This window comes from Pan paniscus, chromosome 4 (assembly GCF_029289425.2).
Source record: "Pan paniscus chromosome 4, NHGRI_mPanPan1-v2.0_pri, whole genome shotgun sequence".
Lineage (NCBI taxonomy): Eukaryota > Metazoa > Chordata > Mammalia > Primates > Hominidae > Pan > Pan paniscus.
Window position 1 is genome coordinate 125022517 of NC_073253.2, and position 26712 is coordinate 125049228.

Genomic DNA, 26712 nt, shown 5'->3' on the forward strand with positions numbered 1-26712 from the left:
ATAGTTGTGTAAATTTTTTTTTCTAGCTAGAGAAAATGTGTAGATTGAAACTAAACTGAAATTATCTATAACATAGGGAATTATTCCTGAAATAGGTTAGCATTTTATTCAAAATTGGTTTCTAATTATGTCTGCAAATATACTGATGTTTGGAGAAGGTAATTGCTTACAATTTTTGTAATTACAAATAATCATGTAAGACAGGAAAATGTGAACAGCTATCCCCTAAAATAGAAAACTATCACACCAAAAGCTCTCATTGTCAGATCAGTCCATCATCTAAAGAAATCAAAGATTGTGGGCTTAATTTTAAAGCATTTGGACATTGAAAAAACCTATCCCAAGATATCCTAAAAAAGAAATATTTTACATTTTATTTTCTTTGAAAACTGTTCACAACAAATAGATTAGTCAGTAATAAATAGGATCCCTTTCCTCAAGAAAGACTTTCCATTTTGTTGTTTAGATATATCCACTGAGTACTTACAAAACTTGCTACTCACCATTATATCTGGAGAAACCATGCAAAATTTCCTAAACAATGACTATCAAATTGTTTTGTCTCTGTCTCTTTGCACTAACAGAGAATGGATTTTTTTTTGCATTTCTGTTATTTTTATTTTGAAAATCTCCTGAGAGTCTTATTTATTGCCACTAGATATACAAAATTTAAAAATGAATTTCTAAAATGTTTGGATTGCTGAAAACAGTCAAGTACATTGGCTGATATGATCGATCAGAGCAGAAATACATTAACTTAAGAACAATGAGGCACATATGCTGTTATATATGCTACCCTAAGAAAATGTATACTTCAGAGAGACTGAGATAGTATCTCTCTCACTTTCTCTCTCCCCTACGTGTGTGTATGTGCAACACATACATAAGTATAAATGCAAATATAAGAACATGTGTTTAATGCCATTTATTTTGGAAAATGCAAGAGAAATATTGTAAAAATAAAATCCAGAGGGTTTAATAATATTTCCTTCTTCATAGCTTCTAGCACAATTACTAGACTATTAAAATAATACTTTCGATCACTATTCTTATGCAGCGTAATAGGGAATCTATAATTTCATCTCCTAAACCATATCTCAGATTAATTCAGAAAGTAAATGTGATGGAGTTACTTTTGATATTCCTTATAGAAGGATGGAGCATACATGCTAAATCTCATTTTTGTGATGTTGAACCTCAAAAGGATTCTATGTTGCAGGGGGTGAGCAGGTATGTTCACAGGAACAAATATGAGAATTTGATATGAATTTTATAAAATTATAAGCAGTAGTCTTAACATTGAGTGTATTTTACTTAGATATGGTGAAATATGTGTTCATCAACTACTAGAGACTATCCAGAGATAGACATAACCAGATAACCAGGATAACTAGAGAAATACAAGTTTAAGACACAAGAAAAATATACAAATGATCAGCCAATTAGAAAGATATCACATGAGGTCTTTGGATTTAAAATGTAACAAACAGGCTGGGCACAGTGGTTCACATCTGTAATCACAACACTTTGGGTGGCCAAGACAGGAAGATCAGTTGAGGCCAGGAGTTCAAGACCAGCCTGGCCAACATGGCAAAACGCTGACTCTCCTAAAAATACAAAAATTAGCCAGTGATGGTGGTACATACGTGTAATCCCACCTACTTGGGTGGCTGAGGCATGATAATTGCTTGAACCCAGGAGATGGAAGCTGCATTGAGCCGAGATTGTGCCACTGCACTCTAGCCTGGGAATAGAGCAAGACTCTATCTAGAAAAAAAAAAAAAAAAAAAAAAAAAAAATTAACAAAATGTTTTTAACAAACAGAGCCATGGGCCCTGAGCTGGGGGTTCTGGCCTTGAGATTTTGCTTCAGGATGACTGGATGGCACTCCAGCATCTACACAACCAGGGTTTCAGATTGGTGTTGATCTTGTTTGCAGAGGAACAGTTCCTTAGTCCCCCTAGCCTCAAACTCCACATTTGTAAAATGTACCAAAGTAACAACAGGTTTCTTGGAATATCAAAATGCTCTCACCATGCAAGTAAAAGTAATAATCCAGTGTCAATGATGTGTGTAGTCCAAGGAAATGTATTTTGAAGTCTTTAAAATGAAGAGTCAATGAAACACAAATAGAAGAATGGATTAGAAAAATACACATCTATAGGTCTGTGCTATAGGACAAAACATGCATAAGTATATAGAGTGTAATAAATAAATCTAACAAATATGTTTACAAGTAAACATGCACACACAGAAGTAATATGGGAGAAGTGGAGTGAGGGATATCAGGGGGCAACCAGAAAGCTCCATTTAAACGGTGCAGACGCTACGTAACTGAGTCCAATTGCGTTCACATATCTCTTTCTGCACAGCACTTCTAATATTGGATGTTATCACTTTTTACACCAACTTGATAGGTGGAAAAAAATTACAACGCATTTTGAAATGCATACATTCTTTGACTCAGCAAAAATTTTCCTTATGAACATTTTTAAAAAAATGTTTAACAAAAGATTTTCCTTATGAACACTTTTGCATAATTTGCTAACCATATTTATGAAGTTGCTCATTGCTGTAGCTTTAAGTCAACAAAAATTTGCAAACAATCTGTGTGTCCATTAACTAATTATAGAACTCATGATGCTATTTTAAACAGTGGAATATTGTAGCTTTTAAAAAAATTTATAGATAAATACATGCTGATAAGAAAATTTCTCCAAGACCTACTATTAAGTAAGTAAATGTCATACAGGAGAGTTATGTAGTGTCAACAAAGGTTATCATAGGTTTGTTAATCATATACATATTAAAATGTTTCTACACAGATGTACAAAGAACATTTTATTTGAATTACATTGAGGGAAATGAATTTTTTTACTTATAATTTTACCATATCTATAGAATTACTTTTAATTTTATAAAACTTGTTAACAGTTTCTATCTGGAATTTTAAAAAAATTCTTACTTTTTTAATCCTTACATTTTTTCAGGCTATACTATTGAGAGTGATTGATATTATGGATACAGGGAGATGTGAAAATACTGTAGAGTTTTAGGAGAGATTTGAGGACTTGGGACTAGAAGAGGTAAGATAGCTCAGTATATCTGGTTTGAATTCTGTATCTTCTAAGTTAATGAGTCCAAATGAAATAATTCATGGAAAATTCTGAGAATAATGTCACATACACAGTAACTATGTAAGTGCTGGCTATATGCGAATTGTAGTATCAGTGGGGCTAGGGAGAAATGGTTGAGTTTGAGAATTTTTTATGAGATTAAAATGAAAAGAACTTGGGTTGATTATCTGTAGTGGGAGGTAAGAAAGCAGGAGGTGTTAAGGAGAACTCCCAGGTTAGTTTTCTGGCCTGAGCAACTTGTATGGCTGGTGGTTTGTGATATGAGACAGAAACCCCTGGAGAAAGATTAAGTTTGAAAGGGAAGATTGTGAATTCTATTTTGGACTATGTTTCAATGTGCTCATCAGATAGTTAAATACTGGTGAGTAGTAGGCAGACTAGGGGAGAGGTATGGGATGGAAATAGAAATTTCTGAGTTATCAGCACCTAAACGGTGTTTAAAATTTCAAAGTATATGTGTACCTGGGGAGAGAGTGTAGCATGAGAAGAAAAAAATGCAATTCTGAGAAACTCCCTCTGTAAAGGTGTGTGAGAGAAGCAGCAGCTGCAGCAGATGGAACTGAGAAAGGGTTATTCAGAGGAGCAAGAGAGAAATCATGAGAAACAGAAAAAAAAAAAGTATTTTAAAAAATATTCCATGTGATGGGGACTGAATCAGAGGGAGTTGAGAGTACCCTATCTTTAGTCTCAACTCAAACTTCAGCTGCCCTAGGAAAGTGCTTTTGGCATTCCAATAACTCCTCATTTTTATTTTTATTTTTTGTATTTGTATTTATTTTTTTGATACAGGGTCTCAGTCTGTTGCCCAGGCTGGAGTGCAGTGGTGCAATCTCAGCTCACTGCATGCCTCTGCCTCCTGGGCTCAAACAATCCTTCCTTCTCAGCCTCCTGTGTAGCTGGGACTACAGGCATGCACCACCACACCCAGCTGATTTTTGTACTTTTAGTAGAGATGGGGTTTTGCCATGTTTCTCAGGCTGGTCTCAAACTCCTGGGCTCAAGCCATCTGGCTGCCTTGGCTTCCCAAAGTGCTGAGATGAGTCATTAGCCACCAAGCCCGGCCCTCATCTTTAAAATATACATATTTAACCCAAAATTCCTGATCTTATTTTCTCAAGACTACAGCCCACTTCCAGTTTCTTTTTTTTTTTTTTCCAAAACATTTCAAAATCATCTCCCTACCTACCCAGGCTAGAAGCTATCCTTGGCACTTCCTCCTCTATACACAAGTAGGGTTTTGCCTCAGTTGCTCTTAATTCCCAATATAATACCACAATCCCTTCCTATATTTCACCAGAATTAGAGTAACAGTTTCCTTACCTGCATACTCCTCCTCCCACAGCTCCGTCTATTCACGAGATGGTTGCATCAGTCTTTCCTATACTCTTAAGTACTTCCAGAGATCCACCATTGATTGCGTCAATTACCAGATACTGTGGCTCAAAGCTTTCTGTATTGTAACCTAACCACCTCTCCAGAATTTTCTTATCATTTTCATTAACTCAAGTGTTTCCACTAAGCTCACGCCTGAGCAGTTTTTACTTCTACAGTCTCTATGTCTTTGTTTATACAGTTCTCTTTGCCTACAATTTGTTTCTTCCAACAATGCAAGTCCTCAAAGACCAGCTGGAGTACCTAGTTTCTCAAAGGGCTTCATCAATAAATGACAGCCTCAGAACTCCTTGGTACATATTGATTACATTAGTTTTTCACAATTATTGTCTTACATTATTGCCATTTCAGTAAGAAAATCTTAACGCCTTTACCCTTCTCAAAAATATCTCAGCAACCAGAACATTGTACTATATGTGTAAGCAAAAAAAATTTAAAAAGTATTATATATTTAAGCATTGTATTTTTTAAAATTTTAAATTATTTTAAAATTTTTGGGGGGTACACAGTAAGTGTATATATTTATGGGTTGATTTTTCTGACTCTAATTTGATAACAACTAAGATTTCATATATTTTACAACAAAAGATTTATTCACTGATATTTTCCATGCAAGTTAAACTAATCAACATAATTTTCGTAGTCATACAACTCTCTTCACCTTTTCCTATATCGTAACTCAAACTATTTGAAAATATGTTTTTAAGTAAATTCACCCTTACTTTAATATCAGAATACTTGAGACCAAAAACAGTTTTTAAAGTTGAGTTTCAAGGAAACAGGCAGACTTCTTTTGTGTCGTCTTGAATCCGTTTGGCTGGAATACCCACCATCAGGTTAGATAGCCATTATCTACCTTGGAAAAGAAGTGGTGGATAGAAGCAAAGCTCATTTAAGAATTTTCTCCTGAATTGGCAAATACGTGTTTATTCTAAGTTGGAATAAGTTAAATATAGCTATAAAATGCTATCTGTGCTATTTTAAATCAAGACTTTACTTATTTAAACAAAACAGAACAAAAAACACACAGTTCTCTCTCACATGGCCACAGAGGGATCTGATCCACTTTTGACATACAATTGTTGGACTAGACATGGAAAGTATTTTATTTGAAAAGGAAATTTAATGATTGTCATTCCCAAAAGTTCTCTCTGGTAGGAAGATGTTTCACTGGAATGACAGTAATAAAATATAAATGTCTTGATATACTTTTTTCACTTTAGCAAACTGATTTCTGATCTGAGTTCTCACAGAATTGCAAGTGTGCCCAAGACTTTGTGTCTATTAATTACTTCTTAATGCAAACATCATTTTTTTCTTCCATTGTTGTGGTGATCAGTGTACACTTTGATTTAAAACACATTTTGATTATTTTGACAGTCCTTTCACAACATATTCAGTTCTTTCTAAATCATTCATAAGCAATCTGTTTGATTTTGTCACACACATTTCCTTGATTTGCTATAAATATATGTAAACATTTTCATTAAAGAGGCAAGAAGAGTTTGAATGTTAGATCCAAAAAAAATAATGAATTAATTAAACACATACACACACATACACAAAAAAACACCCTCAAATGCCTGACCTCTAGGAATGGATTCAATTCCAAATATCCATGTGTTAAATAAGGCAGACAAATTGCTTTAAAAAGACACTGAAACACAGACCAAAATGAATAGCAAATCTTTAAAAACAAACCTAACTTTTGTTCTTTAGTATGCTTGTTTCACACTCACTTTATTAAAAAGTTGAAAGGTAGAACTGCCAAACATATACATAAATGAATAGGAATGCAGCACTAATAATTTCCAGTAGAAGTCATCATTTGGTTTCCTTATGAGGTCCTCTCTCCACTGTGAATGCTATTTCTTGTTAAACCACTTTGGAATAATCCATTATTCCCAAAGACAAATTACCCAAGTCTATGCTGTTAACCTTGTTACAGATTGGCACTTATCATTACAGATTATATCAGGTTCTATAAGATTGTCTATTATATTGGTTGAGGAAAAAACATTTGTGCTCTGCCAGTGACAATTTTCCCTTAATTTAGGAATTCCTATTTCTTACAGAGGCCAGCTGGAAATGAGTAAAGCATTACAGAGCCTTCCTTAGCTGTTGGCCTGGAGAATACACATTCTCTCCAAAATATATATCTTTGGCATAGTCTAGAAGTAAGGAATCTTGGGTAATCTCTGTGCTGGCCAAGTGTGAGAATTATGATTTTTAACCCCTAAATGCACTGAAGTGTTTTTTTTTTCCTTTAAGAATTAAAAAACAGACTGCTGTTAGTTGAGTTTTTTAATCTAACAAAAATTTAAATAAACACCTTAGAGTGATATTTTTACTGTTGTGTTTTCTGCCTCCTCTTTGGTAAAGTATTTAACATGACATTTATAGGATTTACAGCTTGAAGAGTTTTACAGTTTCTTTAGGATGTGTTTAACACGCACAGATTAATAGTTCCATGAACTCACTGACAAACTAGTAGATTATATAACCTAAATCTACGCATTTATTTATACCGTAATCTCCCATATGGTCCCCAAATCTAAGTAATCTAAATATTCAGAGTGACAAATGACTAGCTAGTACTGAAACAGTACTTATATGACTTTTCTGAAGTCCTGACATGAAAGGTAGAAACTAACATTTAGTTAATAATTTTAAACTTTGGCATTTTACCATGGATTCTCCATGTATAAGACTAGATGTGGAAGTCTTTTCTTTAGCCCCATGTTCAAAATCACGTATTACTTCCAATTATAACTTAATGGACAAATATGGAACATTTTCTCTAACAGCAGTTGTTAGTCAAATAAGTAGAGTTAGTAATTATCTCAATGCATGTTTTCAAAATGATATGATTAAAGTAAAATATCAAACTGCCAGTTGAAGAAATATTTCATTCTAACACTAAAACATTTATCAGCTGGGCGCAGTGGCCCACATCTGTAATCCCAGGACTTTGGGAGGCCGAGGTGGGCAGATCACTTGAGGTCAGGAGTTCAAGACCAGCCTGGCAAATATGGTAAAACCCCATCTCTACTAAAAATACAAAAATTAGCTGGGCATGGTGGCAGCACCTGAAATCCCAGCTACTTGGAAGGCTGAAGCGGGAGAATCACTTGAACCTGGGAGGCAGAGATTGCAGTGAGCCCAGATTGCGCCACTACTCCAGCCTGGGCAACAGACGGAGACTTCATCTTAGAAATAAATAAATAAAATTAAATATTTGTCTTTTTTTCTTTTGAGCTTTTTGTGCCAATCAGTAAGAGCTTCTAACATATACTTTAATTTTAGGACAGTATGTGTGTGTGTGTATATATATATATATATATATATATTTTTTTTTTTTTTTTTTTTTTTTTTTTGGAGACAAAGTCTTGCTCTGTCACCCAGGCTGGAGTGCAGTGGTGTGATCTTGGCTCACTGCAACCTCCACCTCCAGGGTTCAAGCGATTCTTGTTCCTCAGCCTCCCGAGTAGCTAGGATTAAAGGTGTCCGCCACCACGCCCAGCTGATTTTTCTATTTTAGTAGAAACGGGGTTTCACCATGTTAGCCAGTCTGGTCTCAAACTCTTGACCTCACCCACCTTGGCATCCCAAAATGCTGGGATTACAGTTATGAGCCACCACGCCCAGCCTAGGACAGTATATTTTTATACTTCTTCATTCACTTTGAGAAGTATTGATAAATCCTTATTTTTACAAAGAAAGAATTACAAGACTCAGTGTCACAATTCTAGTATAGTTGTTTATGCAAGTTAAATACAGAAAAATAGCATAATTGTTGGCTGCTTGCTGGATAGCAACAGTGTAAGACTTCAAAAATTAGCATGCGGGACAGTCCAGTGGATGCCAGAGCCCATGGAGTGCAGAAGCCATACAAGAGTCAGAGATCAATGGAAAGAATGAGTGTCTGCTCTCTAAACAGGAGAGTAGTTAAGAGGTTTTTAGGAATAGCCCATTTATAAAGTGTTTAGTGAAATGAAGTTGTTCAGAAGTGCCTACGTTGCTTCTTGGACTAGCAGACAACAATAGTCTTTGGTGAATTTGGCAGAGACATGATAATGGCTAGCTTATACCATGAGCCATCACATAAATTTCTACGTATGATTCATGAATTTTCAGTGACAGAAAGATAATTTTATACTTTACAAAAGTAGATTCAAGTTGTACTATGTATAAGCCTTGAAGAACCCATTGACATCATGGTTGACTATTCTCTTGTCTCATTTGGGCACTTTATAAATTTGTGGATGGCTATTTATTGGAGCTTGTGTAGCCCCTTTGAATTAAACACGTTTTACTTATTTCAGTATATTTCAGAGCATGTTTGCTATGATTCACCGGAATTGAGTGGATACCTACTAAGCATAGTGGTGTTCATATAAACTATGGGAAAGAATACATGAAGATGATCTTGATAAAAATATTCAACTATATCATAAAAGGAACATTTCTATATAAAATAATGAAAATTTAGCAACAGAGTACTTTCATGTCTTCTGTGTAGCATTTGACCCATCAAAAATTTCTTTATAACATTGTGCTATTTTAGACCTAATTAACCTCAGTTCCTAAAATGTATCAGATTACACTTGAAAAACTTTAATTTCATCAGGCCACAGATTTTCAACAGTACACACTCACTGATCTTGAACATACTGGAGCTATGACATCTGTAAATGTCTCAAGGTAAATGGACATTTCTTTGAGCATCTTCTATAAGGTTGAAGTTCACCTATTTTTCAGTGTTAAACCAAGGTCTTTTCTTTTTTATTTATTTTACTTTAAGTTCCAGGATACGTGTGCAGAACATGCAGGTTTGTTACATAGGTAAACGTGTGCCATGGTGGTTTGCTGTACCTTTCAACCTGTCACCTAGACATTAAGCCCTGCATGCATTAGCTATTTGTCCTGATGCTCTCCCTCCCCTTCTCCACCCCCAAGAGGCCCCAGTCTGTGTTGTTGCCCTCCCTGTGTCCATGTATTCTCATTGTTCAGCTCCCACTTATGAGTCAGAACATGCAGTGTTTGGTTTTCTTTCCCTGCGTTAGTTTGCTGAGGATGATGTCTTCCAGCTGTATCCATGTCCCTGCAAATGACATGACCTCATCCCTTTTATGGCTGCATAGTATTCCATGTTGTATATGTACAATATTTTCTTTATCCAATCTATCACTGATACACATTTGGGTTGGTTCCATGTCTTTGCTATTGCGAATAGTGCTGCAATAAACATATGTGTGTGTGTATCTTTATAATAGAATGATATATATTCCTTTGAGTATATACCCAGTAATGGGATTGCTGGATCAAATGGTATTTCTGGTTCTAGATCCTTGAGGAATCACCACACTCTCTTCCACAATCGTTAAACTAATTTACATTCCCACCAGCCGTGTAAAAGTGTCATATTTCTCCACAGCCTCACCAGTATCTGTTGTTTCTTGACTTTTTAATAATCACCATTCTGACTGGTGTGAGATGGTATCTCACTGTGGTTTTGATTTGCATTTCTCTAATGATCAGTGATGTTGAGCTTTTTTTCATGTTTGTTGGCTGCATAAATGTCTTCTTTTGAGAAATGTCTGTTCATGTCCTTTGCCCTCTTTTTCATGGGGTTGTTTTTGTCTTCTAAATTTGTTTAAATTCCTTGTAAATTCTGGATATTAGACCTTTGTTAGATAGGTAGATTGCAAAAATTTTCTCCCATTCTATAGGTGGCCTTTTCATTCTGATGATAGTTTCTTTTGCTGTGCAGAAGCTCTTTAGTTTAATTAGATCCCATTTGTCAATTTTAGCTTTTGTTGCAATTGCTTTTGGTGATTTCATCATAAAATCTTTGCCCATGCCTATGTCCTGAATGATATTGCCTAGATTTTCTTCTAGTGATTAAACTAAGATCTCAGCAACACTTTCCATTAATGCCATAAGTAATACAATTTCAGGAGTGAAATTTCCATGTTCACTTTTCTCGTGTTATTTAACTTGTCAGCAGTGTCTCCTGTCTCATTCATCTTTTGTGATAGAAGAAAGGATTTCACACCTTGTTTTGTCCAGGAAATGGACTTCACAACTATTCATAGTTCATTTCATCCCTTTGTTTCTACAATAATGTCAGAGTTAAGAATTTGTTAAGATTTTTTGCGTGTGTTTTTATTTCCTACACATTTTCATTTTCTCTCATTTGTCTGTGTTTAGGCCAATCCATAAATTTGTCAAATCATTTTGTCATCTGAGCCTGTTTATCAGTAATGCCAAACCCTGTCTGCTCAGTGCTATCATCTGTCTTAGTAGATATAATTTTATAAGAGATCATGTCTGTATCTGTTACTACATCATCCATGGTCATTTGTAGAAAAAATATAAACATCTGAGTAAAGTAAACTTCGACTCTACACTTCTGTAAACTTGAACATTGCTTATACTTCCCCCAGGTATTTCCCTTTCAGCTAGTTTATTTAGATTAAATTATTTTCAGGTAAAATAAAGTCATTCGGCTCTTATTACCCAGCATAAGAATGGCAGGTAATAAAGTAGGAAATGGCTGGAAATTAAGCTTTAGAGACTGAAAACAAGTATAGGGTTTAAGAAGGTATATTTCATTTGTAAAGAAGATTAAGCCTTTTTCTTGTTACCAAGTTGATTTGCTAACATTTCTATTTGAGCTTCTCATTTACTAAACTATTTCTCTAATCATTTTGAGAGTCCAAAGTGTTTAAATTATTGGGAATTATTCTATCATGTTTAGTGTTTGACATGTGAGCCACAGCATAGACATAATTTAAGATAATCTTAGACATTGTCACTAATGTCCAGGGCAATAAAAGATTTATTTCATTATAAAAGAAATATAAGGTTGTCAATGAAAAGAGTCAAACTGTGTAAAATATTTAAAGAGATTTATTCTGAGCCAAAAATGTGTGACCACAGCCCATGACACAGCCCTGGGAAATTCTGAGAACATGTACCCATGGTAGTCAGGCTACAGCTTAGTTTTATACATTTTTGGGAAACGTAAGACACCAATCAATACATGTAAGATGTGCATTGGTTTGATACAGAAACAACTTGAAGAGGGGGCTACCAGGTCATAGGTGGATTCAAAGATGTTCTGATTGGCAATTGATTGAAAGAATTTATTTAAAGACCTGGAATCAATAGAAGGGAGTGTGTCTGGGTTAAGATAAGGGGTTGTGGAGACCACTGTTCTTATGCAAGTGCAGCCTCTACTTAGCAGGCTTCAGAGAGAATAGATTGTAAATGTTTCTTATCAGACTCAAAAAGGTGCCAGATTCTTAGTTAATTCTCTTCTGGATCAAGAAAAAGACCTGGAAAGAGAAGGAGATTCTTTACAGAGTGTAGATTTTTCCCACAAGAGAAGCTTTGCATGGCCATTTCAAAATATGTCAAGAAAATAACTTTTGGAGTAAATTACTTTGATTTCTTTCAGGGCCTGCTATCTGTCATATTCTTATTGCTACAAAGAGTCTGCTTTGTCAATCTTAAGGTCTCTTTTTTAACGTTAATGCTGGTCAGCTATGCCTGAATTCCAAAGGGAGGAGGGTATAATCAGGTGTGTTCTATTGTTACCAGCAGCAAATCCATTGAGTCTACAGCAACCTCAGTTCTTGTCTCCTCAGAAGAAAGAATTTGACTGAGAAGCATAAGGGAGAAGGAGAGACCAAGGCAAGTTTTATAGCAGGAGTGAAAGTGAAGCAGCATCATTATCTGGGGTAAATACCCGAGGTTTGTTGTCTCATGCCAGGGGCAAACACACAATAAGTGAGCTTAAGAGCAGAGGTTTAATAGGCAAAAGAAAGAGAAAAGAGAATAACTCTCTTTCATAGAGAGAGAGGGACTCCTGAGTGTGTCTTCTGATTTTGTGGTGAAATGCAGGAGGTTTTATAGATGAGGTTGAGGAGACAGTATCTAATTTACATAGGGCATGAGAGATTGGTTGGACCAAGTGTGCCGTTTGTTTGCATAGCACAGGAAGAAGCTGGCCACCCCACCCTAATCTTCTATTATGCAGATGGGTTCTCCACTTGGCTGGCATCATGTTGACTGTTCCTTTATTCTACACCTGGATGACAAAGGAAAAGGGAGAAGGACCCTCCATGTTGAACATATCTGGGCCCCAGGTAGCCTTTTCCTATTGGCACTGTTGCCGGCATTCACCCATGCAAGCTTCTAGTTTCTATGTCTGCAGTTCAATTTTACAGGCTGCTCTTTGTTAGAAAAGAAATGATTTGGGGGCTGCTTTTCATTAAAAGAAAAACATTACTAAGGACTCTCTGACTCACAAACTGCCTAAATAATTTCTTTCTAGCTAGTGTATGAAAAATGTATTAAAAAACTTTAGAGCAGGAATGAAAGGACGGAAAGTAAACTTGGAAGAGGACCAAGCAGGTAACTTGAAGGACAAGTGTGCGGTTTGACCTTTTGACTTGGGGTGTTATATGTTGGCATGCTTCTGGGGTCTTCCATTCCTTCTCCCTAGTTCTTCTTTTGGGGTGAGCTGTCCACATGCACAACGGCCGGCTCACACTTGCGAGGGGAGCATGCGCAGTGTGTTTACTGGAGTTGCATGCATGCTCACTTTAAGGTGCTCTTCTCTTACTAGTGTAATATTCCTAGGAGGTCATATACCAGTTAAACTCCACCATTTTTCCTCTTAATGCTTATTATGCTTGAGCCCACTTGCCCAATTCCTGAGATCTTACTGGAAAGTTGCTGATTACCAGTTTCAGGTTTTTTCTATCTATAGAGAAACTGCCTTCCCCAGGGGCTGGTTGCAACTAATTATTATTTTAGAGAGACAGTTAACAACCTCCTGACCATCACCTGATGGTCGCCTGACATTCCTAGTTGCGGGGGAGGGAGAGTCCCACTTCTGCCCTGGTCATGTCTGCCTGACTATCTAGCATAACACTACCACCCATTCATGGCCTAAATTTGTGTTTCAGGTTTACTTCTAGAATGCTCTTGGCTGAGGGGAGGGGTCCATTCAATTAGTTGGGGGACTTAGAATTTTATTGTTGGTTTACATGGTGAAATTATCTCATGTGTACCCAAGTACAGAGAAGATTGTACTTTCCTTAGGTAGATTTAAATGATGAATATCACTACGGCAATGGAACAAATTTTGCTTTCAGAGACTTTGGGGCTTATTTTTTGGTGGGGAAAAGGGATTATCGACATCAACTTTCCTTGTGTCTTGTTGTTTGTCTACGTCAAAAACTTGCTTAAGTCCTAAATCCTTGTAAGCAATTTTCTAAGCTGTTTAAGTTTGCTCTAAAGATGATTGCTTTCGTTTTACTCTAGTAAACCTGGGACATCATGATTGTGTTTCCTATTCAGAATTAAATCTCGTACATGGAGTAGATTCATGAGGTGCTTTGTTTCAAAGGTCTTTTGGGGCAATATTAAACTGTTTGGGGAACAGAATATCTATCAGACAATACAAGACTCTCTTTTTAAAATACTCTAGTCAGAAAATTTTCCTTGTAAAAGAAATTTCAATAGCAAGTTATCTGGTAAACTCTGTATTTCTTTCCCATTTGCTGGCAAATTGATGTTGACATTTCAGCATTTGGCTTTTTAGTGGAACTCTATAGTGTGTCTTGTTTCAAATATACATTAAATTACTTGATACACATGTGAAGAGCAAGATTTAGCATTTATTAGAAAGAAGGACTGAAAGAAGGGAGAAGGGAAGGAAGGGGAGAGAGCGCGCACCATGGAATCTGAAGAAACACCTACTTAAGGGTCCACTCTACTCATTTGCCCCCTTGTTATTAAACATTTTGGAACATCATAGCACACAAATGTATGAATAAAACTATATAGTGCATATAGTGGAAATAACATTATATCTGGAATCAAAAGACTTGCATTTGAGGTTTGTCTGTCCTTATGGGTCATGTCTTTGTATGATCTCCTTGAGTCCTACCCTGATTTTCCCATTTGAATTACAAAACCCCTTATCCCAAACATTTCTCATCCTCTCTCCCAGCTTTAATTTTTTCCATGGTACCTGTTAAAATGTAAATTATAGTATACTTTCCTCCTTTATTTTTTTGCTCTTACCCTCTCCCCCATTAAGATGTAAGCTCCTGGGGGCCCCTGTTCTTGTCTGTTTTGCTTAGTATTACATCCCAGTCTCCAGACATGGCACATTGGCTCAGTAAATATTTGTTGAATGAATAAATGAAATACATGCCTCACACTTTCCATTAGCAATGTTGTTAGGGTTATGAGAAAGATAACCAAGATATTCTATGTAAAAGCATATTAGAGGCATGGAATATAATAGGTATTTCATATGTCTGTTCATTTGTGTTTATTGTCTAATACATGATCTGTCAGTAGGTTGTCTGTAGAGAAGGTGACTAGATGTTTTAGTTTATCCAGGACTGTCCCAGTATGCCTACAGTCTGGCAAAAATTATTATCAGCAACTTATTTCACAAATGTCCTGATATGGATAATAAATTATATGATCACCCTATCTAAAGATGAATCATGCATATGAATTGTCCTTAGAGCAAAAGTTTACCTCATACCATATAACCTGAGTTATACTAAAAATGCAATAAAAAAGCTTTCAAAATTCATTAATGTTTAATTTAACAGTAAAGTAGGATAATAGTCTAACATGGCAGTATGTGGAAAAGGGAAATATTTCTGTTTTAACATAAGAGAAATATTAGCAACTTTCAAGTATTAAATAGTGCTTAAGCATTCAAATGCTGAATTCAGTATTTTTTAAGTTAAAACTCTAATTCCAGCACTTCTTGCCTGTAAAACCGTAGACAGTTTGTGAATTTATGTGAGCCTCTACTTTCTCCTCTGTTTAAAAGGGATAATAGTATTCATGGCCTTCATGTGAGATATTAAAATAAATATAAGCTTTAACAAAGTGCCTGGCATATAATAAACACTAAATAAGTACTAGCTTCTTTCTCTTAGCATTGAATGGAGGAAAAACTTTCAGAAGTAGTACTGTCAGAGGCTTTGGAACCAGAGAGACTCTGTCTTGCATAGGGCCAGGTAAAATAAGGCTGAGACCTACTGGGCTGCATTCCCAGGAGGTTAAGGCATTATAAGTCACGGGATGAGATGGGAGGTGGGCACAAGATACTGGTCACAAAGACCTTGCTGATAAAACAAGTTGCAGTAAAGAAGCTGGCCAAAACCCACCAAAACCAAGATGGTGATGAAAGTGACTTCTGGTCCTCCTCACTGCTCATTATACACTAATTATACATTATACATTAGCATGCTAAAAGACACTCCCACCAGCACCATGACAGTTTACAAATGCCATGGCAACATCAAAAAGTTACCCTATGTGGTTTAAAAAGGGGAAGAACCCACAGTTCTGGGAATTGCCCACCTCTGTCCCGGAAAATTCATGAATAATCCACCTTTTGTTTAGCATATAATCAAGAAATAACTATAAGTATACTAAGTTGAGTAGCCCATGCCCTGCTCTGCCTATGGTGTAGCCCTTCTTTTATTCCTTTATCTTCTTTTTTTAATTATACTTTAAGTTTTAGGGTACATGTGCACAATGTGCAGATTTGTTACATACGTATACCATTCAGGACATAGGCATGGGCAAGGACTTCATTTCCTTTATCTTCTTAATAACCTTGCTTTCACTTTAAGGACTCACCCTGAATTCTATCTTGTAAGAGGTCCAGAAGCCCCCTCTCTTGGGGTCTGGATCAGAGGCCCTTTCCCATAACAGTACTATTGGTTTCCTTTGATCACAAGGCAACAAAGTGGCTTTGTAGTGTAACTGATTATTTAAATATTACATGACTGGCTAAAAGTGGATGAAATTGCCTAGCTTCCACAGTGGTAGTAATCTACTTCTAACTCCATTGATTTTATGTCATTGTGTTTTGTTAATAAATGTTATTGAATAAAATACCAGATCCATAGTAAATAATCTCTGGTGTTTGTATTTTTTACAAAGGACCATGAACATAATGAGTGGTCAGTAAATATTTGAAAACAAAAATAAATGATGTAGTATTCTGAGACATTCAAGCAAACTATAATTTTAAGACTATGTTAGACAGGACTTCTACTTGCAGAAAGCTAAGACTTGTCACAACTGTAAGCTGGCAAAGTGGATAATAGTTAATGAGATTAGAGTCTTTACTCTTAGGTAGCTTCACCACTTAGAAATTTTCACCACCTAGATGACAGTAACTTTTAATAATAAATTATTTGGAGTTTTACTTTGATAGTAATTTAGACCTGAACCTGCAGCTATGATCTACTACAATACCTTGTCTAACAAAAAGGAAAAATAAGTTTCGGGTAAATTATTTGCTAAAGGCAAATAATTAGAAGCCAGGTCTCCTAATTTGGAGGTCAGAATTATTTTGGCTTTTTCTTTAATGTCTGTGTGTTTTTAATCATAGTGACATTATTTGAAAAGATATTTGATTATTCAATATTGTCTTCTATAATAAAAATAATAAATAGTTTAGAAGATAACTTGGGATTTCAATTGTTCTATTTTGAATGACTGTCCGTTTTCCATACATTTGTAATAAAAGTTTTACCAAATTATATTTTATAAAGAAAATACTTACTAGTAAGAACTTGATATTTTATTATTAAAATATTCTAATGAAAATTAGATTCTAAGGCTAAAAGATTATTTATTTTAATAATAAAGCAAATCTATTAGTTATTAGTTTCTCAAGCAGAAAATTATACTGTTTTAGTTTAAGGAATTACAGAATTTCCATTATTTCTTGGAGAATATTTTTATTTCCAGGTTATGCCCAAATAGTTACAAAACATAATTTGCCTATAAAATGCAACTAACATCTTTTCTTAGACCCCAAAATTTTATAAAAGGTGCTATTCAGCCATTATCTGCTAAGATTATATATTGTGAGTTATCATGTGTCTACTGTTATTTTATGTCATTTTCAATAATACTGAAAAATGATGTGTTACTTTGCTTTGCTCATATCCCTTGGAGTTGATTATGTAAGATTGACTAAAAGTGTCAGGAATAGTCTGTGACTAATTATGGGCCTCTTTGAAATATTGAGAACCTTCTTTATCACATCAGAGTGAGCTCATCTTTCTAAGCCTTCTGTTATTCTTTTGGTTTCTCAAATATTGTGATCTTTTTCAAGATTTACAGAAATTTTAGGAATAGATACTAGAACAGTATTTTGTTCTATGTAATATTAATTCCTTAAAAGTTTTAGTTAAACTGTATTGCATTGTCCTGAAAATACTTTTCTAAGCATGTCTTTATTTATATGATTATATCCATTGTATAGAGTGGTATTGAGATTAAGGCTTTTAAAGGAGAAAGACCATGTCAAAGAGTCCTCCTATAATAGCTGGAAATTATAATAAAGTTACACTGAACTGGAAATATTCAAATCCTGTAGAAGTTTAAGAGAAAAAGTCAGGTTTAAAGGACATAACATCCTAGTTTGTTGTTCTTTGATCTGCTATTTGCAGAAAGCTAAGAATTCATCAGATACAAAGATAATATTTTGTGGAAATATATACACAGTAAAACTTAGAAAGTTATGTTATCTGTAGATTCATGTTCATGACATGCACATAAAATTCCATTATTCTGCAGTAAGCTATTGTCATAACAGAAATATAGGCTTCATTATTGAACATGACATACAAACAACTCTAACATAATTTACCATGCAAGTAGTAATACATAATTTACCACATAAGTAGTACCATGATACTACTTACAGACAAGAAGCAATACAAAGGGTCTATGTTAAATACAGAACATGTACTTTTGGCCAGTAATTTCCAAACTCAGACCACACAGCATAATCAGCTAAATACTTTTACTAAAAATGCAGATTCCCAGATCTCACATGAATTTATTGACTAAGAAATTCTATGTCTTAAAATCCATCATTGTCTTTAAAGAAAAATCTCTCCTGTGATTCTGAAGTGTAGACTCAACATATGAATATATGGTTTAATTTATAAATATTGCATAAATATGCATAGGTTGTTAGGATAATGTGGAAGCTTTCATGGAGAAGCTGGATTTGAGATAGTTTTGTTGTTTTTTTGTTTTGTTTTGTTTTGTTTTGTTTGAGACAGAGTCTCACTCTGTCACCCAGGCTGGAGTGCAGTGGCATAATCTTGGCTCACTGCAACCTCCGCCTCTTGGATTCAAGCAATTCTCCTGTCTCATCCTCCCCGGTAGCTAGAATTACAGGCCTGCACCACCACACCTAGCTAATTTTTGTATTTTTAGTAGAGATGGGGTTTTGCCATGTTGGACAGGCTGGTCTAGAACTCCTGGCCTCAAGTGACTGCCGGCCTCAGCCTCCCAAAGTGCTGGAATTACAGGTGTGAGCCACCACACTCAGCCTAAGATACAATTTTGTAAAAAGGCATGGCATTTAGGAAAGGAGTATTACTCTGAGCACAACTGTAGAGGTAGAAATAGAAATTGCATGGAAATGATTAGTTTATAAAATAACAAATTATTTTTAATAGGATGGAGTCAAATATAAAGTTAAAGAGGTAAACACATGCCAGCCTGGATATAGTGGGATACTGGGCTTTATCTTGTAGGCAATGGTAAACTCAATAACCAAAGATTTTTGTCCAAGGAGCATATATTTGTAAATAAATTTTGAAAGAATGCATTCTCAATTAATGTGTGCCATTCATTGGTAGGCTGAGGACTAAAAACAAATCAAACAATAGTACATTAGATTCGAGGGAATGAGGATTTGTGCAGAATGCTTCTTGTGCTAAGAAAAATAAGAAAAGAGATGAGCCCAATGATGATCATAAAGGAAGAATTGATAGCAAAGAGAATGCAATACTAATAGTGACTTAGGAAAATACAGGGGAAAGAAGTATTACAAATGGTATGTCTGTATACTTAAAAGATGACAATCAGAAAATATTTACCAATTTGTAATTAGAATAGAATACACCAAGATAATTCATTTAAATAATTCTAATTGTATTAATAAACCCTTTAAGCAAAATATTGCTTTATCTTTTTACATAGAAAATAAAATGGCTAGTAAATAAATCATTATTTTCAGAAACACCAGCACATTTCGCCTCTTACATATAGTTTTGATACCATAAAATAACGGTATTTTCTCAGACAAATTAGCATCAGACTATTTGTGTCAAAAAACAAATTTAGTGATATATGTATGAAACCAAGAGACTTCCCTGGTAAAAACTGTTACACATCAAATATGTTCTTTGCAAAATATTTTACAAATGAAAATAACATTTAGTTGAAATGCAAGAAATCGGTTAAAAGTGCACTTGATTAATAAAAGCCGTATATGACATACCCACAGCCAACATCATACTGAATGGGAAAAAGTTGAATGCATTTCCCCAAAACTGGAACAAGATAAGGATACCCACTCACCACTCCTCAACATAGCACTGGAAGTCCTGGCCAGAGCAATCAGGCAAGAGAAAGAAATAAAACATCCAAATTTTAAAAGGGGAAGTCAAATTATCTGTGTTTGCTGATAATAAGTTTGTATACCTAGAAAACTCTAAAGACTCCTTCAAAAGACTCCTAGACTTGATAAATGGCATCAGTGAAGTTTCAGGATACAAAATCAATGTAGAAGCATGTCTATACACCAATAACATTCAAACTGAGAATGAAATCAAGAAGACGTTCCCATTTACAATAACCACACACACAAAAGAATTACTTAGGAATACATTTAACTAAGAAGGTGCAAGACCTCTACAAGGAGAGCTGCAAAACACTGATGAAAGAAATAAGTGACACAAACAAAAGGAAGAACATCCCATGCTCATATATTTATAAGAATCAATATCATTAAAATGACCATACTACCCAAAGCAATCTAGAGATTCAGCACAAATCCTATCAAATTATCAATGTCATTTTTCACAAAATTAGAAAAAAAAATCCTGAAGTTCATATAGAACTCCAAAATAGCCTGAATAGCTGAAGCAATCCTAAGTAAAGAACAAAGCTGGAGCCATCACATTACCTGACTTTATGCTACAAGGCTATAGTAACGAAAATAGCATGGTACTGGTACAAATATAGATACACAGATCAAGGGAACAGACAAAAGAACTCAGAAACAAAACCACATACCTATAGCCAACTGATCTTCAACAGAGTCAACAAAAAAATGCAATGAGGAAAGGACAACCCTGTTCAATAAATGATGCTGGAAAAATTGGATAGCCATATGCAGAACAATGAAACTGGACCCCTATCTCTCACCATATACAAAAATTTACTCAAGGTGGATTAAAGACTTGAACATAAGACCTGAAATGTAAAATCCTAGAAGAAAACCAAAGAAAATGCTTTTGGACATTGGCATATGCAAGGAATTTATGAGTAAGACCTTAAAAGCAAATGCAACAAAAACAAAAAGGCACAAATGGGACTTAAGTAAACGAAAGAGCTTCTGCACAGCAAAAGAAATAATCAACAGAGTATACAGAAAACTAACTGAATGGGAGAAAATATTTTCAAACTATGCATCTGACAAGGACTAATACTCAGAATCTGCAAGGAACTCAAACAACTCAACAAACAAAAAAACAAGTAGCCCCATTAAAAAGTGGGCAAAGGACATGAACACACATTCCTCAGGAGAGACACACAAGCAACCCACAAACATATAAAAAATGCTCAACATCACTAATCGTCCAAGAAATGCAAATTAAAACCAAAATGAGATACCATCTCATACCAGTCAGAATGGCTACTATTAAAAAGACAAAAAACAACAGATGTTGGTGAGGATGGAGAGAAAAGGGAATACTTATACATTGTTAGTGAAAATGTAAATAAACACAACCACTATAGAAAACAGTATGGAGGGTTCTCAAAGACCTAAAAATAGAACTACCATTTGACTCAGCAGTCCCACTATTGGGTGTCTATCCAAAGGAAACAAAATCCTTGTATCAAAAAGACACCTCCACTCATGTTTATCACAGCACTATTCATATTAGCAAAGTTACGGAATCAATCAAAGTGTCCACCAACAGATAACTGGATAAAGCAAGTGTGTGCATGTGTGTGTGTTTGCGCGTGTGTGTGTATGTAATAATATGCAGTCAAAAAAGAATGAAATTATGTATTTCACAGCAACATGAATGGAGCTGGAGGCCATTATCCTAAGTGAAATAACTCAGAAACAGAAAATCAAATATTGCATGTTCTCACTTGTAAGTGGGAACTAAACAATGGGCCCACGTGGACATAGAGAGAGAGAGAAAATAGACACTGAGGTCTCCAAAAGCAGAGAGTTGAAAATTTACGTATTTAGTACAATGTTCACTGTCTGAGTGGTGGGTATACTAGAAGCCCAAACCTTACCATTTTGCTATATATCCCCTGAATCTATAAAAATAAAAAAGAGGAAAAAAGTACCTTTTACCTGAGAAATTCAGATTATCAAATATTTTTATTAGCATAATACTAACATCATCTAATCTACCAAGAAAAAGCAATTACTTTAATAACATATCTGGCTAAGACATCTTGATATTATTTATAAACATTTTAAGGCCAGAGAAAATAAGGCAGATGAGTATATTTAAAGACTGTAACAAGGATCCAGCTCTAAAAGTAGACATGTGCTAACTTCTGAACATCGATGATTAAATTAAATAATAATAAATCAATTATTTGTTTGCAAACCATGTGTTAGACCTTTGAAAGCTGTCTGCTCAAGCATTACTGGTGTCATTCACTCTCTTTCTCTTCAAGTCATACTGTACCTTTATCTTTATCCTTCTTTACTCTTATGTCCTTTTCATTACCCAAAACTCTGTCTTAGATCAGCCAGAGGTTCTCAAAGGCATTGTGCCCAATTTATGAGCATCAATGTTTCTGACCCATGTTTTGCATTGACTGTGAATGTCGCAGCTCATATTTAATTTTAAGAAACATTTAGAGAATGTTGCCACACCCTAGAAGATAATAACAGCAAAAAATAAAAATAAAAAAGAACCTTAACAAACCTTGTATTTCTCCTAGTGCTCAATTACCTGTGGCAAAGGAATGCAGTCCCGTGTAATCCAATGCATGCATAAGATCACAGGAAGACATGGAAATGAATGTTTTTCCTCAGAAAAACCTGCAGCATACAGGCCATGCCACCTTCAACCCTGCAATGAGAAAATTAATGTAAATACCATAACATCACCCAGACTGGGTAAGCAGACAAAAAAAAAAGATGCTTTTGAGAAACATAGAAATGCTTATGGCTTCTTGTATTTTGTATATTACTTTAAACCTTGATAGTTGTAAACCTATACTGATTATTTTGGTTTGGACTAAATTGGATCCATTTAAATATGATTTCGTCCAAATGGTCAGGTGGGTAAAAAAGTCCTAAAAAGTTAAACTGCTTTGATTCCCAAAGTTGTCCAATCAGAGCCAGGTCCAGGAAATAATGCCACACCACCCCAGGTCTTTTTGTAACCAAAATTTAGACTCGGATTAATCCCATGGCAGAACTATCAATTAAGTTAATATCTGTGGAAAGATGAGATTGTAGTGTAAGCCTTAGATTTCTCCGTGGTTAATAGCCTTCCTTGTGATCTGAGTATAAATTATTCTTTGGAGGGACACAGACTAAAAAATGTCTTTCAAGAAGAATGGGTGCATGGATCTACACCATTAAACAAGAAGTTCTATTTTCTTTTTAAGTTTTGAGAATATGATACTAAATAAAAAATACATTCTAGTAATATTGACTATATTGATGTTTACATTGTTTTATGTTATGAAATGCCTTCATATATATATCCTCAATTTCTGTTATTTAATCTAACCCATAATTGAGAATTAGACTACATATTTTAAGTAGATATAGCCTACACTTGCATAACAAATACTAATGAATGATTTAGCATTTACATCTGTGACTATTAGTAGCATTTAACAGCACTCCTGCCTGATTGTCAGTGGGTTAATTTATATTTCATACCTTTGGTTTTAACCTGTGCATATAACCTCCAGGGGAACAATTGGAATCATACAAAATAATATTACCAAAATGTAAGGAGATAAATTATCATATGTATTTTTCCAGGCATAAGACTCAATCAAATGTGAAAGCTTGGTTTCTTCATGGAAATACAAAAATTCTCTTTTTAGGGCCAAATAATTAACTAACATTCCTAAGAAATAATCAGTTCAAGGTGAATAACACTAATTAAGACAAAAAGTTAAGCAATTCTAGAGCAGATGTACTAAATCCATTTATTCAATAGCAGTATAATTCCTTTCTCCAACAGTTAGTTGGAGTCCTTGAAATATTACATGGCAGAAAATAATGAATTAAAAGAAAAATTTTGTTAAAATTGCATTTTCTCTATTTATTATTCCTTGAAGGTATACCCCAAAATACAGAAGCACAATGGTTAGGAAAATCTAAGGTTTTTAAAAATAGAATAATTATATTAGAATATGATTCATTCTCATATGCAAAAGAAATAATTGTAGCAGGAGTGACTTTCATTATGCATTCCAGAACACACTGTTTTACAAAAAAGGAGGCCAAGTCTACATGACCAAATATTCTATACCAAGTTCTTCTCATTTCAAACACTTCAACTATTGCTGTAAATCTCAGTCGCTTGTGATGATATGCATTGATTTTTATAGAAGCCTGAAATCACAGTTCCAGATAATCCATTTAGATGTGTCTGTTATCTGGGGAAACTAGGAATATGAAATAACTGTGAGCATATTTTTACTTTGCTGTTTCCTTGTAATTTCAACCCCAATAATAGTATTTATTAATTTGTATTCCCATAAAAGTAGATATATTGAGCACATTTATTTTTCTTTTTAATTTTCTCTACTAAAATTCAAAAGCAACTTAAATGCAAGCTATGAAACTGAAGCTTAAAAAGTACAACACACTGAACCTGGGAATTATATCTTTAATAGGCCTAAAAACATTTATAAGTAAAAATATTATTCATTCTTTACTTTTTAATCATAGGAGGTGTGTATGTGTGTGTATCTCTTTCTTGTTTAAATTCCAGAAGGTAATATAAATGAACCAAAGAGAGTGTACAAAATCCGCCCCACTTAAACGCTTGAAGTTGGTTTTTACTGACATATATGATATCTGCATGGAGTGAATTCACTATGTTCTGTTTCACAGCTGCTCTGACTTTCAAGTGCCTGGGAGATCAGTGGCCAGTGTACTGCCGAGTGATACGTGAAAAGAACCTATGTCAGGACATGCGGTGGTATCAGCGCTGCTGTGAAACATGCAGGGACTTCTATGCCCAAAAGCTGCAGCAGAAGAGTTGACCTCTAGCAGGCTGGCTGGATCACAGCTCTTTGCAATTACATTATTTATAAACACACACACTAGCATGTTTTTCAGACCAAATATTATCAGATTACATATAATTTAATCAAATTAATTTATTTTTTTGCCTGCCAAACATCCAATGTGGTGCTTGTTTTGGTTACACAAACATTTTGATTTATACTATATGGCTTCATAAATAATTTTATATGAATGAATTAGTTGGATCCAGTAATATAATAAAAAGAAAAAGGAAAAAAATAGATCATTATACTTAAAACAATGTTTCATTGTTTGTTAGGGCTATCTCTAAGGTGCTACTCTCTCCCCACCAATAACATTGAATTATCCAGAATGTATACTGACTTAGCATAATAGTTTAGGTGTATATGAAGAGAAACTATTTTTGTTTTTTTGGTGTCCTGCTGCAGAATTAGCCCATTTTCTGTCACCTGCAGGAGATGTGTAAACATAATGAACCTCATGCTGTTGAACAGGTTTTTAGAGAATGTATTATGAATTTGGTTCAGATTTATAGACATCCATAGGAAAATTTCTGCTGTAATTATAACCTTATTTTGATATGGAAAAGAAAAGTCAAAATAGAGACTTTGATCATGTTCATGAACATGTACTTGAACACAAGTATTGTAACAATGAAACACTGTAATGATTTACACTGAATCACAATTGCACTGTTGATATAGTGTAGAGAAATCGTTAGAAATGGTGACATCTTACAAAAAATGTGTATTATTTTAACATGTTATCACTAGATTTTAGCTTTTTTTAAATATTTTTAACAAAGAAAACATTGATCCATCCATTTCCCTGTATCTTTTTAGCAGATTTATTAAAGAGTATAGTACTTAGCCTCACGAATCATAATTAGAAAATTTACTAGTATTTCTCAGCCTTTTCCCTAGGAACAAGGAAAAACAGAAAGCATATAATACGGTGGTCATTTCATTGTGTTTTTCTTCCTTTTAAAAATTAAAAAGTTTTACAATTATGTGAAACGTTCAAAAGCCAGCTTAAAATTTTTCTTGTGAGAAAATATTGTACATGATTCACATGATTTCTTAGATTTTTCAATAAAATATGTAAAACTTCCCATTGAGAGACAATTCTTCATAGACTTGTCACATATCCACATGTCTGATGAACAAAGGTACTGTCTACTTTTGTTCTGGAGTATCTTCTAGAGGATGTTTATAGAGTGAACTGCCTTGGAAGATAGTATCTCTCTTGGGAGCAAAGGGCAAACATGCTTCTCATTATAAAAGTTTCAGGTTCCCTAAAGTTGGGGTTTCTTTACTATAAGACAATCCAATGCATGTTCTGAGGTCACCTGGCTCTCTTCATGTCACCTTTTGGGAAATGGGGCTCAAGGAGCCAGTACAGGAAAAGCTGATTCCCTGGCTACTACTATCGCTGTGAGTAATAAAGTCCTTTGTCTCTAATGCAGGAGTCTCATGTCTTCTACCCTGAAATCATAACAGGCTAACTTGATAAGTTGCAAGTAAGGTAAAACCTCAAAAGCTTCACAGTTCTTTACATTTCTGTCATTAATATTTTTCACCTTCATTTTAATAAATGTGTTTTAATATCGAGGTCACCTTTTTCCTAGATTGACCATTCCTATGTAAGTCCTTTAATTTAATTGCTGAGATATAGGGTTAACCAATATCAACAAATTTTATGTGAAATAGTAGACGAATGGGAGAAGGAAAAATTGAAATAGTAAGTTCCATCCCTTGACTCCTGAATCCATAAATCTAGGTAGAAATAGCACCATGTGTTGGTTGATAG

General features: G+C 34.7%; 1 protein-coding gene across 3 annotated transcripts in view; it reads left to right on the forward strand.

Moving 5' to 3' along the window:
• The window catches only part of ADAMTS19 (ADAM metallopeptidase with thrombospondin type 1 motif 19), a 280545-nt gene extending 254182 nt beyond the window's left edge, over window positions 1-26363 (forward strand). For all 3 annotated transcript variants that reach the window (XM_014344971.5, XM_024928919.4, XM_024928920.4), the window contains 2 exons: window positions 22605-22782; window positions 24748-26363. In XM_014344971.5, the coding sequence (XP_014200457.4) occupies window positions 22605-22782; window positions 24748-24899 (330 nt within the window). In that variant the 3' untranslated portion in view covers window positions 24900-26363. The remainder of the gene's footprint in view (window positions 1-22604; window positions 22783-24747) is intronic.
• The last annotated feature ends 349 nt before the right edge of the window (window positions 26364-26712 follow it).